The sequence below is a fragment of the Myxine glutinosa genome, chromosome 6 (assembly GCF_964187855.1).
Source record: "Myxine glutinosa chromosome 6, kmMyxGlut1.1, whole genome shotgun sequence".
Classification (NCBI taxonomy): domain Eukaryota; kingdom Metazoa; phylum Chordata; class Myxini; order Myxiniformes; family Myxinidae; genus Myxine; species Myxine glutinosa.
In genome coordinates, this window is record NC_136266.1 from 53,937,428 (window position 1) to 53,953,060 (window position 15,633).

The following is a 15,633-nucleotide window of genomic DNA, read 5'->3' on the forward strand; positions in this document are numbered from 1 at the left end:
CACATCCTCATTTTGAAAGTTCAGGGGTGTGTTCAGTCACCAAGCTTCTTGTAGAGTGCTCGCCAAGTGGCTTCAGCACTGAAACGAGCATTCCATTTGAAGACGCTCACAAGGAACGGCTGGCTTGGCAAGCGCTCGTTTGGCTGCTTCATGGCTGAACATAATCCTGTAGCTGTATTGAGTTGTGTTCATCATAATGTTATCATTTAATTGGGAGGTTATTGCTTTTCACATTCGGTGTATAAGGCTCACAAAGTCAAAGGAGCTTGCACTGTACCTATGTATACATGCAAAACAAAGAAATTACTCATCAGTCTGCAGGAATTACATTTACAAGGAAATTAAGAAACCGGACGAGAAAGCGCAACTCTGTTTATGATATTTTAACCGAACTCACGGCATGATGGGAAAGATTTCTTGATGTGGTTAGATTTTTCTCCATCTCAGGAAACCTTCTCCATGCTATAAATACAGTAAAAGACGAGCAATTTCGAAGCGATTCTTCTTTAACGCGTATGCAGTGCATAATGGCCATGTTGACAAGTTAGCGTTGGTTCACGGCCGCTTTGGCTTTTCGTCAGTTTTTTTTCCCCCCGCATTTTAAAAAGTGTTTCAGCTTTTGTTCTAATGCTGGTGCTTAGAAAATAAATATGACTTCGATTTAAAAGAAATATTATTTTCTTATGAGGAAATGCTGCGGAAGTGGCTTTTGCTTTGGGAAGCATTTTATTTTTTTAATTAATATTAGCGAGTGTGTCGAGAAACATGCTTTTCTTGAGGGATATTTTGTGAGGAATATAAGGTTTTGATATGGATATTAAGATAACATTTGTAGAATGTTTACCTCACGAAGTGTACAAATTTGTTACCTCAGGCGAAAAGGGTAGGACTCAGATATTTGGCTCCTCTTCTTCTTCGTTCACCAGTATTTCAATTTAAGCTTTCCTCTTCAACGCTATGGAATCGTGTTCCGCTCAAAGTTCTTCCCCTGCGTTCTTCGTAACTGTGGGGAGAGGTTTGGAAAATTTTGCAGCCGATGAAATACGTGCAAAGTTGCTGGCATCGCGGGTGGGTTCCCGTCCCACCATCAGACCTTACACTAGATGGCATTGAAGTTTATCGACAATATATAAATAATAAATGTGACGTGGTTAAATCGGTGTATTGGTTGGTTAACTGGAGATAGTTCATTAAGAATTTATTAATTTATTATCTGACTGGGTGGTGTAATGGTTTGAGCGTCCGCTCTGAGTCTGGAAAGTCGGTTGTTCAAATCCCATCCGAGTCTTACCCAATACTTTTTGCCTTGTCTGTTACTGGGGAGTGGGTGGAAGTGGATTTGCTTGAAGTTCAGCATTTAAAACGATAAAGCACGGACAAACAAGCATTGCGTAGGTTTTGATGGGCCTCATCTCATGCTAAATCTAATGGATTCTGCATTTAATTTGAAGTTACTTGTATTGAGTGAACTCGTATTGATTATTAAGTGGAATTTAAATTGGAGAAACCAATCCCAACCAGAGATGTTTTTTTTAACCCCATTAACCCCACCTAACTTCACTCTCACATGTTACTCTTTCCGCTTCTGTCTCCCTTATTCATCCATTCCTTAGTAATTTTTTTGTGGAGCTGTTCTCCCACTACCAAAACATTACATTTTTACCCTCTGCACCTCACCCTTGCATAAGGCATGGTTTTAAGTGTGTGTGTGTGTGTGTGTGTGTGTGTGTGTGTGTGTGTGTGTGTGTGTGTGTGTGTGTGTGTGTGTGTGTGTGTGTGTGTGTGTGTGTGTGTGTGTGTGTGTGTGTGTGTGTGTGTGTGTGTGTGTGTGTGTGTAAAAGTTGTTTTTGCCTGCTTTTTTTTTTCCTATCAACTCTTCTTTCACCATTGAGAGTAATGTTAGATGAGCAGTAGAATTATCTTTAAAGTTATGTGCAGGTTGTATTTGTATTATTTTGATTAGCGCATTTAAGAGGTCACATGGCTCCTTCGCCTGTCTTACCGCTCGTTGGAACATTTATTCTTCACGTCTGATACCATATTTGACAATGAGAGTTCAACATCTTATAGGTATCCGGGCTGTAATCCGGGGGAAAAAATGGCCTTTTACATCGGCTAATATGGGAGGGTTGGGGGGGTGTTAGGTGGGAGCATATATCCTTCCTTAAATAAACACGCTTATCTATAATAATTGGTTGTTTCTTTACATTGTCAGATTTCTCTTCAGAATTTTCAGGTTATTTAGTCCACCAGCTCCTATCCACAAATCAGAAGACAGATTTTGATTATATACTTGAATTAGTCTGTGAGAAGGGGCTGACAGGATGGCCTAGAGGTACGCACACTCGCCTCTAAGCTGTCTAGCCTGGGTTTGAATCCCGACCCAGCTATAAACTGTCTGTTCAGTGTTTCTCAGGCAGGGTGATTCATCAATGCGTGTGCCGTCCCTCGGATGGACATTCAACAGGGAGTTGTTAGGGTCTGCTGGTGGACATTAAAGATCCCATGGTGTACTTCACAAAGAGTCGGTGAGTATCGCTGGCACCATGAACAAATTCTAAATTCTGCCCTAACTAAGCGAATGTCAGGCCAGGCCAGCTGGTTTATGAACACTTTGGCTAAGCTTCCCCCGGCCGACCCCACAAGGTGGAATAATAATGGCCGAAAAGAAGAAGAAGAAAAAAGAAGTCTGTGAGAGTCCATCGTGGAAAATTGCTTCATATAAAGCATAAAATCGCCCCAAGCACAACCTCGTCTTATCCTCTTTCATACCCTTGATCTCTTCCTGTCTAGAGCCTTTATAACTCGGCCATCTTACTTGCAGGTTCCTGTGTTTTCGTCTGTTCGCTCTTCTCTCCTCTTTCCCTGTTCGTTCATTGCTTTTCCTGTGTCCAACTGCACCAAACTGTCACTACATTGCCTTTTTTTTCCCCTTTGTGACCTCGTTCTATCATGAACTTCGATTCTGTGTGCAAAAAAAGAGGGCCTTTAATTGCGATTATGCAAACATATCTCCTGTCCTGTCTTGTCATCGTAATCCCTTTAGCAGATCATGAGGATAACAGCAAGTACTCATAGTATCATGTGAAGAGGTGACAAATTTAAAAGAAAAATACATATAATACATTATTAAAGTTTAAAACAACAACAACAACAACAACACGCATTTTAAGGCCATTTTCCCTGCAAGAGCGGGGGTTAGCCTAGGATCCTGGATCCCAAGCCACCACCCTAACCGCTAAGCCAACATCAGGCTTACATTAATCATCCGTGAATGCTTTTTTTCAGGTTGAGGTGATAGAAGGAAAAGTGTTTTTTTGTGCTGATGTCACGAAAGAAAACCTGTTTTCCCTCAAGATGGTTGAACGAGCATTTGTTCTTGTGAAGAAGATCAACTCTGTTCGTCTTCCGTACCATAAAGGTAATGCAACGTGTGCACCCTCGTTCCAGCACTTGATCCACAATTGATTCGATGGCTTTGTTCCTCTTACTTCGAGGAATTGAGTTGTCGTTGGCATGACTGATTATGCAATTGTCGAGCTACACATATTCTTTGTTTGAACCATTTTCCATCGTGACTGTTCTTCAGAAGTTTTTGTTCATCGGCGGTCGAAACGTATTGTTTCCAAAGAGTCTGCGTGATAAGAAGTGCTTAAGAGCAGTGTAATGCGCAGGAAATGTCAAGAAGATCCGTTCAGCGTTCTTCTCCTTCCCAGCTGTACTCTTATCTATTTGTATGTGAATCTATATAGTGTGTAATTCTGAATCCGTGAAAGTATTAACAACATTCAAACCTTTGCTGTTTTAAAGAAATGAAGTTCGCATTTTCTGTAATACATCAAGGAAGAGCGATGTGTAGGTTTCCCTCCGTAGCTGAAGAAGGCCGTTCAGGTGAATCGTGTGAAATACCTGGTGAATTTGTTTATAGTTCAGAAGTTGCTGCCCAAACAGCAGCCACACTCTAAGATAAGCAAGCGGTGTAACCTCGTAACGAGGAACCTCCAAGACGACCAGAACACTTGCTACCTGCAGCCCAGGCAGGAATTTGTAATTTGCTCAGGGTGAAAAGGACGAGTGTTATCTTTACCGTCCACTGACTAATGCTAACAGATGGGTCATGCGGAGCACCAGGCAAACACTGATGTATCGCGTTGCCTGCAGAAAAAAAATAGGGTAACATTTTTTAGCTTGGCTGAGGCTGACCGAATTGCTTTGAGGTACGTACACTCGCTTCCTAGCTGTCTCGGCTGAGTTTGAATCCCGATCCAGCTATAATAATCTACCATCCCGGTGTTTCTTCATAAGCAGGGTGATTCATCAATATGTATGCCATGCCGTCCCTTGTATGGACGTTCACCTGGGCGTCCCGTCTGCCGGAATTAGTTGGTGCACTTCAAAGATCCCACAGTGTCCTTCACAAATAGTTGGCGAGCTATAGCCAGCATCATGAGCAAATTCCAAAGTCTTGCCCTAACCTACAGAGGGCATAGCATCAGTTGCACAGCCGCATGCTCAGCCAATGTTTCTACTTTAAATGCAATAATTGAGTTCATTGTCATAAAATAATTGGCATTTTTGGGACAAGTGAGGTACCCGTGCTATGCAAGGGTGGGAGGCCATAAGCAAACAGACAATGCAGAAACGGCGAATGCTAGAGCATGAAACCAATAAATTCCACATTCCTGTAGCACCTTCAGTCGCACATCAGACATGGACAGCAAGTTCGTGAAGGACTTCCATGAAAAACGTAGCAGTTGGCAAAGAAACGGGTACATTTGTTCCATACCCAGTCAATGGCGAATCTGCATATGGCGATCCGTGAATTCACGTTTAGAAAGTAGAAACCGTCACGGCATTTCGTCATTCACTTGAACTCAATATCTCTTTTTTCATTCCAAACAGCATAACTCCAATCACAAATACACATTAATATAAAAAATAAACTTTTAACAACATTCGTGACATAAACAAATATTTAAATCCTGATGTGAAGTTCCGTACGGTTGGGTGAACACAATTACGAATTCAAAATCGTAATTGTATTCACTCGATTCTAATCATCAATTGATACTTTAACAAAACGATTAACACGATTAATGTTTAACAATTTAACATCACGATTGAATGACGATTGTATTGGGATATTATCAATCCCACGCATTGCGTAATCTGTCCACTTCCGCATTCGTGGCAGGTTCGTAATTGTCATCAAAATCTAAACAGTATTCGTAGAATTTCAATAAAAGCCACATCACTGTTCATATCGGCAAATATTATTCCATCGTGTTTGGAAAAATTGGAAAAACAATATAGCCTATTTTTACTCCCAGGGGTCCCATGAATACCCACCCAAAATATCGTTGCGATCGGTTCAGCCGTTTTTGCGGTACCTTCGAACGGACAGACGGACATTTGGTGAATTGTAGTAAGATGATTGCTTTTCTTATTAACTTCAAAGGAATGATGACTGGACTCCATGTTTCATCTCAGGTGCAAACTATAAACATTGGTCCGATGGTTTTCAATTAATCTTCAACATCAATTGTGTTGTCATAATGTGAATGTATTTATTTTATTTCTTTAACAGTTTCTGGATTTCGGCTTTTGTGCAAATTGGCACTGGAGGATGTTCGGTCATGGAAAGCTGCGGCTTGTGTTTGGAAAAGACTGCACGTCTCTGCTGAACCCAGTTTAAGTCGTGTAAGACAAGGTGGTGCAGACATGTGCCCTCATGCTGAAGATGCCCCCAGGAAATGCAAATTGACTGCTTTTAGTGAAGACATTTCCACAACAAAGGACAGATCCAGAAATAAGGACACGCTTTTATATTGTGCTGCTGAAGAAGAGAAGGAGGAAGAAGAAGCATTCCAAACTACCACCGTTGATCTGGCACAGCAAAGACCACCTGCAGACATCTTCCCAGAGTTATTGAAGGATAACCTTAGCTTCAGGGTTTCTTTTCGATGCAGTGGGAGAAACGGCCGACGGTACAATCCCCAGGTATGTTAAAAATGTATTTATTTATTTTCGGAATATTAATTTATCGTAATATGACTTCTCTTGCAAGGAACTTAAATGCGGGAGAAGGCCATTCAGCTCATCAAGTCTGCACATCGGTTGCCAACCAATGGTTGCCTGTCCATGCTCTATCCATTTTAAATGCTGAGCATGAAGCAAGGAAGCAGCACGTACCATTTTTAGTCTTTTGTATGACTTGGTTGAGTCTGGGATTAAACCGCCGACCTCCCAGGCTCAGAGCGGACGCTCGGACCATTATGTCAAGTCTGGTAAATATGAAAACGAGTCTGGTTTTTTTATGATGCCTCTTCTGAAGAAGTCGACGGAGGCATTATGTTTTTGGGTTGTCCGTCCGGCTGTCCGTCCGTCTGTCTGTGATAGGTTTTCATTACCGTGTTAACTTAAGAACGGCTGAAGGGATCTAAGTCAAAATTGGTGGAGGTATTTATAATGAGGTAAGAATGAACTGACTAGATTTTGGAGTCATGAGGTCAAAGGCCATGCCTAGATTTTGGAGTGATGAGGTCAAAGGTCATGTTCGGTGAAACTCCTGTTACTGCGATAACTTGTGAACCAGAAATGGGATTTTGACCAAAGTTGGTACAATTATGTATTATGATTCAAAGATGAAGTGATTAAATTTTGAGGTCAAGAGGTCAAAGGTAAGAGACTGTAATGGGTTTATGTTACTGTGATAACTTAAGAATGGTTGAAAGAAACTAAGTCAGACTTGGTACAAATATGTATAATGACGCAAAGATTAACTGCTTAGATTATGAAGTCAAGAGGTCGGAGTTCTTGCAGGTAAAAATTTTGTTGCCACACTAACTTGTGAACCAGTGATGGGATTTTGACCAAACTTGATAGAAGTATACTGTATATTATGATGCAAAGATGAACGGATTAGATTTCAGCATCGAAGGCCAGAGGTCATGTCAGGTAAAAGTAGTATACTTGAGAACAGCCAAAGGGATTTGAATCGAACTTGGTACAAGTAGGCCGATGTATAATGATGTAATAATGTGGGCGGAGGCATATCGTTTGACGTTGCGACGTCGAAGAGTGCCGTCCTTGTTGCTATACTTGGAAGTATAATTCCAAGCAAGTTCAGAAAAGATGATCATTCCTCTCGATGTTGAATTCCAGGACGCAGAACCCATTAAACGATGAACTTTAAATCCATTCTGATTATAATTTGACTTCATTGGCATTGAGTACCAGCTTGCTGGGATGAATGATCCCGGTGTGGACCCCGATTTAGAATAGGTACACAGTATCCCTGCGCATCGTAAGAGGCGACTAAGGGTTGGTGTCAGGAAGGGCATATGGCCATAAAAACATTGCCTCAAACAGGGAACCATGATTGTCATGGGGCCCGCAAGGCTAACCCCAGCTGTGGCTGGGAAAAAAGATGGCCTCAAAACGATCGTTCGTTGTTGTTGTTTGTTTCATTGGCATTTGTTCAACATGTGCAACCTGCAGCTTCGTATTTGAAAAATGTATTTTTTATCAGACCAAGGAATACTTTTCTCTCTCTCCATCATATATATATATATACACAATATATATGTATATATTGTTACAGATTCGTCACTTCCGGTGTTGTGGTTTTCATCCACTTGAAACATTTCTGGTTCTATGTATTATTATTATTATTGTTTGAGGGAAATAGCCATTATTATTGTCAAAAGGTAAAAAGGTAAATGTTAAATGAAACAGGAAACCGGATCGGGAACCGGAAGACAAAGAAGAAGAGGAGGTGAGAAAAAAGAAAGGAGCGAAAAGTCGGACAAGAAGCTGGTGGCTTTGCGTTCTGGATCGAACGTTGTCGAGCAAGAGTCACGAGTGAACTTTGAATTTCCTGGATAGGAATTCCTGTGATAGGGGTTATCGCTGTGACTGATCAACCTGGGTGTCAGGTTTGGCGTTGGGATTCTGAAGAATCATCGCCGGGTCGTTGCGACTCAAGAACGAGCCGTCGCCATTTTGATTTGTGCGCTTCGCGCGTCAAGCAAGGTATTTACTTTCTTCAGCCATTTCCACCGCTTTCAGACGTATCTGATGTGTGTGTGTGCACCGTGGCTTTTGGAAGAATAACTTGCAGTTCGCCGACTGAGCCATGAAAGTTCAGACCTGGAGGGCGCCTTTGGATTTCCCATTCGCCTTGAGTTTGCCTTACGCAGTGGTGCAAAAAAGCAAAAAAAAGCAAAGCAAAAAAGCAAAGTTACGCAAAGAAGAGAACCATGACAATTACAACTACATGTGGGCAGGGTACAGCCCGAAGTGGAGATCGGTTTCTGAGGTTTGGGACATGGAATGTAGGGACAATGACAGGGAGATCAGGAGAAGTGGTGGAAGTATTGGTCAGAAGAAGAGTGGACATATGTTGTGTGCAAGAGACGAGATGGAAGGGAAGTGGTGTGAGAATGGTGAAGGGTAGGCAGGGACAGAAATACAAGTTTGTGTGGCAAGGGTGCCCGGAGGGCGTGAATGGTGTTGGTGTCCTGTTTTCTGAGGAGTTTGTAGACAGTGTGGTGAGTGTGACTAGAGTGAGTGATAGGTTGATGATGGTGAAAATGATGATTGGAAAGCTCTTGGTGAACGTCATCTCGGGATATGCTCCGCAGGTTGGTCGAAGTGATGAAGAGAAGGACAAGTTCTGGTGTGCGATAGAGAAGCTGATGGAAAACGTGAAAGATGAGGAAGTTGTTGTGGTAGGAGGAGACCTAAATGGACATGTGGGAAGGAGTATGGATGGTTTTGACGGAGTTCATGGGGGTTACGGATATGGTGTGAGAAATGTAGAAGGTGAAAGGATTTTGGAGTTTGCTGATGGAGCTGATTTGTTGATTTGTAATACTCAGTTCCAGAAAGAGGATAATAAGCTTGTTACATACACGTCAGGTGGGTCGACGACAACCGTTGACTACCTGATGGTGCGTAGGCGAGATAGGGGGCACCTCCGGGACACAAAGGTGATCCCGGGGGAGGAGGCTGTTTCACAGCACCACTTGGTTGTCTGCGACGTAAGGGTGAAAGGTGCGAGGAGAGCTCGGCGGGTGAAGTACCAACCGAGAACGAAGGTGTGGAGGTTGAAAGAGGTGACAGTAAGGGAGGCATTAAAAGAGAGGCTGAGTAGGGTCGAGGATGATGTGGTTGAGCTTGAAAGTGGTTGGATGTCAATGAAAGCTCGTCTGTTGGGAGCCGTTGGTGAGGTATGTGGATGGACAAAAGGACCACCGAGGCGCTCGGAAACATGGTGGTGGGATGATGAAGTTGGAAAGAGGATTGACGAGAAGAGGAAGAAGTTCAAGGAGTGGCAGAAGGCGAAGGGTATGGGAGCAGAAACAGCAGAGCATGAAAGTTATAAGGCAGCCAGGAAGGCTGCAATGAAAGAGGTAGCAAAGGCGCAGGAGGCATGTAGGAAAATGTTCGGAGAACGCTTGGATTCGGAAGAGGGTCAGAAAGCAGTATTCAGGATTGCAAAGCAGATAACGAAAGAGAGGTGCGATGTGATGGGGGTGAGTTGCTTGAAGGATGAAGTGGGACAAATCGTTGTCGACCCAGATGGAATTAAAGGAAGATGGAAAAGATATATGGAAATGCTGTTGAATACAGAGAATGAATGGGATGGCAACATAGAGAGTAACCCAGTTTTAGGACCGGCAGAGAAGATAACTGAGAAGGAAGTTGAGGAAGCGATAAAAGCAATGAAGGGTAGAAAAGCGGGAGGGCCGACGGGAGTTGTGGGAGATATGTTGAAGGCAGCAGGAAGTTGGGGTGTGAAGAGAATGACAGAGATCTGTAATCTGGTGGTGAAAGAAGGCCGCATTCCAGTGGATTGGGAACTGAGTACCCTCGTCCCTCTATACAAGGGGAAAGGTGACCCTCTGGAGTGTGGCTCGTACCGAGCGATAAAGTTGTTGGAGCATGGAATGAAGGTATTGGAAAGGGTGTTGGAGAGGAGGATAAGGAAGAAAGTGAAGATCGACGAAATGCAGTTTGGATTCATGCCAGGAAGAGGAACGACAGACGCGCTTTTCATTGAGGCAGTTGCAGGAGAAGTACATGGAGAAGAGGAAGAAGTTGTTTCTTGGGTTTGTTGATCTGGAGAAAGCATTCGATCGGGTTCCACGCAAAGTATTGACATGGGCATTGAGGAAGTTAGGAGTGGAGGAATGGTTGATCAGAGTAGTGATGGCAATGTACAAAAGCGCGCACAGCTGTAAGGACGAAGGACGGGAACAGTGGTGAGTTTGAGGTGAAGGTGGGAGTGCATCAGGGGTCGGTACTAAGTCCACTACTATTTGTAGCTGTGATGGAGGTGCTGGCTCAGAACGTAAAGGAGGGTTTACCGTGGGAGTTGTTGTATGCAGATGATCTGGTGTTGATTGTGGAAAGTATGGATAGACTGAAGGAAAAGATGAACACGTGGAAGGAATGTATGGAGCCAAAAGGTCTGAAGGTGAATATCGGAAAGACGAAGGTGATGGCAAGTGGTAAAGCATGTGGTGAGGTGGAAAGAACTGGGAAGTGGCCCTGTGCTGTGTGTAGGAAGGGTGTCGGAGTGAACTCCATTCAGTGTACAATGTGCACTGAGTGGGTTCATAAAAAATGTAGTGGTCTGAGAGGGTCATTAACCAGTGTGGCAGCTACATTAAAATGTAAGGTGTGCACAGAGGGAGCTGCAGATGGAGGAAATGTTGAGTTGGATCTTGGAGACGGCGTGAAGCTGGAAGGTGTGAAAACATTTTGCTACCTCGGAGACTTGCTGAATGGAGAAGGTGGATCAGACTCGGCAAAGGTTGCTCGAGTGAGATGTGCATGGAAGAAGTTTCGGGAATTGAGTGGCGTGCTGAGGATGAGGGGAGTGTCGTTGAAGCTGAAGGGAAAGGTGTATGCTGCATGTGTGAGAAGTGTTATGATTTATGGGAGCGAGACATGGGTAATGAACGTAGAGCAGCAACGAAGGTTGGAAAGGGTGGAAATGCGAATGGTTCGACGGATGTGCAGAGTATCGTTGAGAGAGAGGAAGACAAATGATGAATTACGAAAGATGATGGGAATAGAGCCTGTGATTGATGCTGTGAAGAGGAACAGGTTGAGATGGTTTGGTCATGTGTTGAGGAAGGATGAAAGTGACTGGTTGAGAAGAGTGATGGAAATGAATGTAGAAGGAAGTAGAAGACGGGGAAGACCGAGAAAGACTTGGCTAAAGATGGTGGAAGAAGAAATGCGGGCAAGCGGGTTAACAAGGAGAGATGCAGAAAATAGGGCAAAATGGAGAAGATTGTCATGGGGACCGCAAGGCTAACCCCCGCTCTAGCAGGGAAAATGGCCTTTAAAATGCATGTTGTTGTTGTTGTAGTGGCGCCTTTGGATTTCCCATTCGCCTTGAGTTTGCTTTACGCAGTTTTGGACCACATGACTCTTTGCACCGCTTCGGCCGCATACGCCTTTCTGCTGTTTTGGCGGTGTGACCGGGCCCGTCGTCTGAACGGGATTCGGGTTTCGATTCGACATCGCTCTAATGATCACTGGAGGGGATCAACTTTGAGCTATACAGTGGGGAATGTTTTTTTTCACTCACTTGGAGCACAGTGAGTTATCCTATACTAGCTGATGGTGCCATCATAAGATGTGTTGATTGTAATTTTGATTGCTATTATTGTTGTATCGTTATTCTTGTGTGATTTTTAATACAATATTTGTTTGTTGATAACCATTGGTGTGGTTTCCCTATTGATTTTTGACACAGAATAACATATTTTTCTGCCGTGGCTCCTCTTGGGGCTCGGAGGTACACCGTGACCAGGGGGTCGGGGAGGAGCACGTAACAGAAATTGGGGGCTCATCCAATTGACTCGGGGGCTCGAAATTGGGTCTTCGTCCGGGATTAAATTCCCTAATAACACGTCCGGGAGGAAATTCCCTGATAACATTCGTCCGGGATAGAATTCCCTAGCATTCCCAAAATTTTGATTTTTTTCCCCAACATTCCCAAATTTTTCAAAATAAAAAAAAATAAAAAACTTTTTGTGTGAAGGTTAACTGGTGTTAACTGATAATCACCATGGTGTTTGACGCAGGAAGGTTTGCGGCGTCCCCTAATGAGGCACAGTTCCAAGCATTAAAAAAAATCGGAACTCTTGATATTGGCCAGACATTTTAACTTGGAGGTCCGAGTTGGTATGAAGAAGGCAGAGATGCAGACATTGGTGGTAGAATCTCTGGTGGGACAGGGAACATGGACAGAGGTAGCCTTGGATTGGTTACCCGAGGAAAAAGAAAATGTGGAGCTCCGGAAAACGGAGATGCAACTGCAGAGCCAGGAAAGGTTAAAAGCAGAGGAAAGGAGAGTTGCAAGAGAACTCGAGGAGAGAAGAGCAGAGGAAAGGAGAACTGAAAGGGAACTCGAAGAAAGAAGAGAAAAGGAAAGAGCAGAGGAGAGGAGAGCCGAAAGGGAGTTAAATGAACGTGACATGGAGTGTCAGAAGGAAATTGAACTCAATAAGTTGGAATTAATGAGAGAACAGGGGAGAGGTAGCATCCATGCCGGCTAGTTGGACACCTAGTCAGAACACTTGGGATGTTGGTAGGCATGTGAGGCTGGTTCCACCCTTTAATGAAAAGGAGGTAGCCAAGTTCTTTTTACACTTTGAGAAAGTGGCTCAAATGCTGAAATGGCCTGTGGAGTCCTGGACTATGTTAGTGCAAAGTGTTCTGGTGGGTAAAGCTCAAGATATATTTTCGGCTTTACCGATTGACCAATGTGCAGATTATGAGATCGTGAAGAAAACCATTCTCAAGGCCTATGAATTGGTCCCTGAAGCTTACCGGCAAAAATTCCGGAACGCCAGGAAGAGGGAGAGTGAGACCCTTGTGGAGTTTGCCAGAATGAAAGAAACCATGTTTGATCGGTGGTGTGATTCGAAAGGGGTTGGGAAAGACTTCAAACTGTTGCGACAATTGATCTTGATGGAGGAATTCAAACAGTGTGTCCACGAGGACATTAAAGTACATCTGGAGGAAAAGAAGGTACCAGAGTTGTATGAGGCAGCAACCGTGGCAGATGATTATGCCTTGACACACAGGATGGGGTTCCACAAACCTAACTTCCCGCCTCGAGTTCGCCAGGGGAGTTATGGTACATCCGGTGCGGAGAACGAAAATTCATGGGGGCGGCCTAGAGATGACTATGAGGACAACTCTGATACCGCCACTTTTAGGGATCAGAAGACTACAGTTCCAAGACAGACTTATCTTCCGGGGGGCTCGAGGCGGACCACGAGTTTTTCCTCCGGGCCTACTTGCGCTTTTTGCAAGAAACCTGGACACTTGATGTCCCAATGTTATGCTCTGGAAAGGAAAAATCAAGAGCGGAGTCAGACTAGAACAACTCCAAATGCATTGGCAAATGTGAGAAATCGTCTTTGGAGGACAGTGCCTTGTGAAGGTTCCCATGCCAAAGTTACGGCATCACAGAACATCCTTGTTCAAGAGGGTTACAAACCTTTTATTTCAGAGGGGTTTGTGTCACTGGATGGAGACGTGACTAACCAGAGACCTGTTAGGGTATTGAGGGACACAGGAGCACATCAATCTTTGATGCTTGAAGGCATTTTGCCATTGTCAGAGAAGACGGCAACTGGTGTTCGTGTTCGTTTACAGGGGCTTGGTGGCTATGTTAGAGCCCCATTTCATGTCATCCATTTGCAGTCTGATTTGGTGTCAGGACCGGTCACCGTAGGTTTACAAGCCACTCTTCCTGTAGAAGGAATATCTTTTGTTATCGGGAATGATTTGGCTGGTGGTCAAGTCTCTGGTAACCCGATGTTGGTTGAAAAGCCTAGCATGGAAAATAACTGCACAGTTAGAGCAGAAGATTCCGGGTATCTTTCCCTCCTGTGCCGCGACTCGTGCTATGGGTAGGAAGCGCTCTGAAGAGAAGAGGAAGGTACTGACGTCACGCTTTGCACCGGCACGTCTTGAGGTACCCAAAAACTAAGAGTCAGCACACACAAGTCATAGATGGAGGCAATGTTGGCAAGCTCTTTGTAGGTGGACTGAACTTCAAAACAAGGGAAGTTGTTCTGGACTCTGTCTTCAGCAAATATGGACCGCTCTTGGAAGTGCTGCTGATAAAAGACAGGGAGACGCAAAAGTCAAGAGGGTTTGGCTTTGTCACATTTGAAAACACAAAGGACGCCAAAGATGCAGAAAAGGATTTGGATGGCAAGGATTTGGATGGTCGGACCATAACAGTAGAGAAGGCAGGCCATAGGCGTCGAGGGGGCTACAGAGGAGGAAAACGTGGAGGTAGTTTCAGGGGTGGCTATGGCTCCCAGAGTTACGGCAGCTCCCGAAGGGATGATTATCAGGGTAGTGGCCGAGAAGGAGACCGCTATTCATGTGACTACAGTGACGAGCGGTCCAACCGTGATTATTATGAAAGTTAGGAAGAGTTGAAGCACTGAATGCTGCGGAGCAGCCGAGCCAAGATTCCTACATGGATTAACCGTGAACTCCACGTTCCTAAAGGCGTCCATGTAGTGAATACTTCCAGGACTCACCACCCAACCACCATGGAACCTGGCTCTCAGCTCGGCCTCCCGGAAAAAGTGCTATAGATTTGCTTGACTTTGGATTTTTGATCACAACCCCTTAACCTTCATTCAAAAGAAACTAAAAATAAAAATCAGAGGTTGATGAGATGGAGTTTGGCTTTGCAGGAGTTCAACTGGGAAATTGAGCATGTAAAGGGCAGGGACAATGTCGTTGCTGATGCTTTGTCCAGAGTGAATTAACTTTGGAAATCTCTAGGTTGTTTGAAGTTTTGATGCTTTATTTTTGGGAAATATTGATTATATCGTTGCTCACGGGAATTGATGATTTGGGTGTGAGTTTACTTTTGTTTGTTGGGAGAGTTTTGCCTACAAAGAAAGTTTTCACTATGTTCAAACTTTCTTTCTTGAGGGGGGGAAGTGTTATGGATTCGTCACTTCCAGTGTTGTGGTTTTCATCCACTTGGAACATTTTAGTTCGGCAGTTAAGAGGAAGCATCGTTCATTTTTTCAGGAAAGCACCAAATTTGGCACAGATGTAGTATGGACCTATACAATTGTTTTCCTGAGGGGCACCCAAAAATTCAGAAAATTCAAAAATCCAAAAAAATGTCCTGGATGCCGTGAAAAAGGGGAGAAAACGGGTATTGATTCGAACTGTAGATTCTGATATTGTGGTCTTGGCAATAGCACACTACTTTACCTACCAGTCACACGGTGTGGAGGAACTCTGGATTGCCATTGGCACTGGTAAAAGTTACCGCTACCTTGCCATCCATAAAATTGCCACCGGCCTTGGCCGCAGGAAGTCCGAGTCTTTGCCATTATTTCATGCCTTCACTGGCTGCGACACAGTGTCATTTTTTGCCCAAATTGGGAAAAAGAAAGCCTGGAAGGCTTGGGAGGCATACCCCAACATCACACAGACCTTTCATGCTCTCGCTTATAGGCCATCTGTGGACGCTATTACTATGGAACTACAGAGCATAGAAAGATATGTTGCCATCCTCTATGACCGGACTACCGAGATAAAGATAGTGAATGACATGCG

General features: G+C 44.0%; 1 protein-coding gene across 2 annotated transcripts in view; it reads left to right on the forward strand.

The window, feature by feature from the left end:
• The first annotated feature begins 683 nt into the window (after positions 1 to 683).
• The window catches only part of THUMPD2 (THUMP domain 2 tRNA and snRNA guanosine methyltransferase), a 55,335-nt gene continuing 40,385 nt past the window's right edge, over positions 684 to 15,633 (forward strand). Inside the window, exons 1-4 of one of the 2 annotated variants that reach the window (XM_068120028.2) lie at positions 694 to 1,068; positions 2,407 to 2,528; positions 3,289 to 3,421; positions 5,588 to 6,000. In XM_068120028.2, coding sequence (XP_067976129.2) covers positions 3,358 to 3,421; positions 5,588 to 6,000 — 477 coding nt within the window. In that variant the 5' untranslated portion in view covers positions 694 to 1,068; positions 2,407 to 2,528; positions 3,289 to 3,357. Of the gene's footprint in view, positions 1,069 to 2,406; positions 2,529 to 3,288; positions 3,422 to 5,587; positions 6,001 to 15,633 lie in introns of both variants that reach the window. The other variant, XM_068120026.2, reaches the window with a different exon arrangement.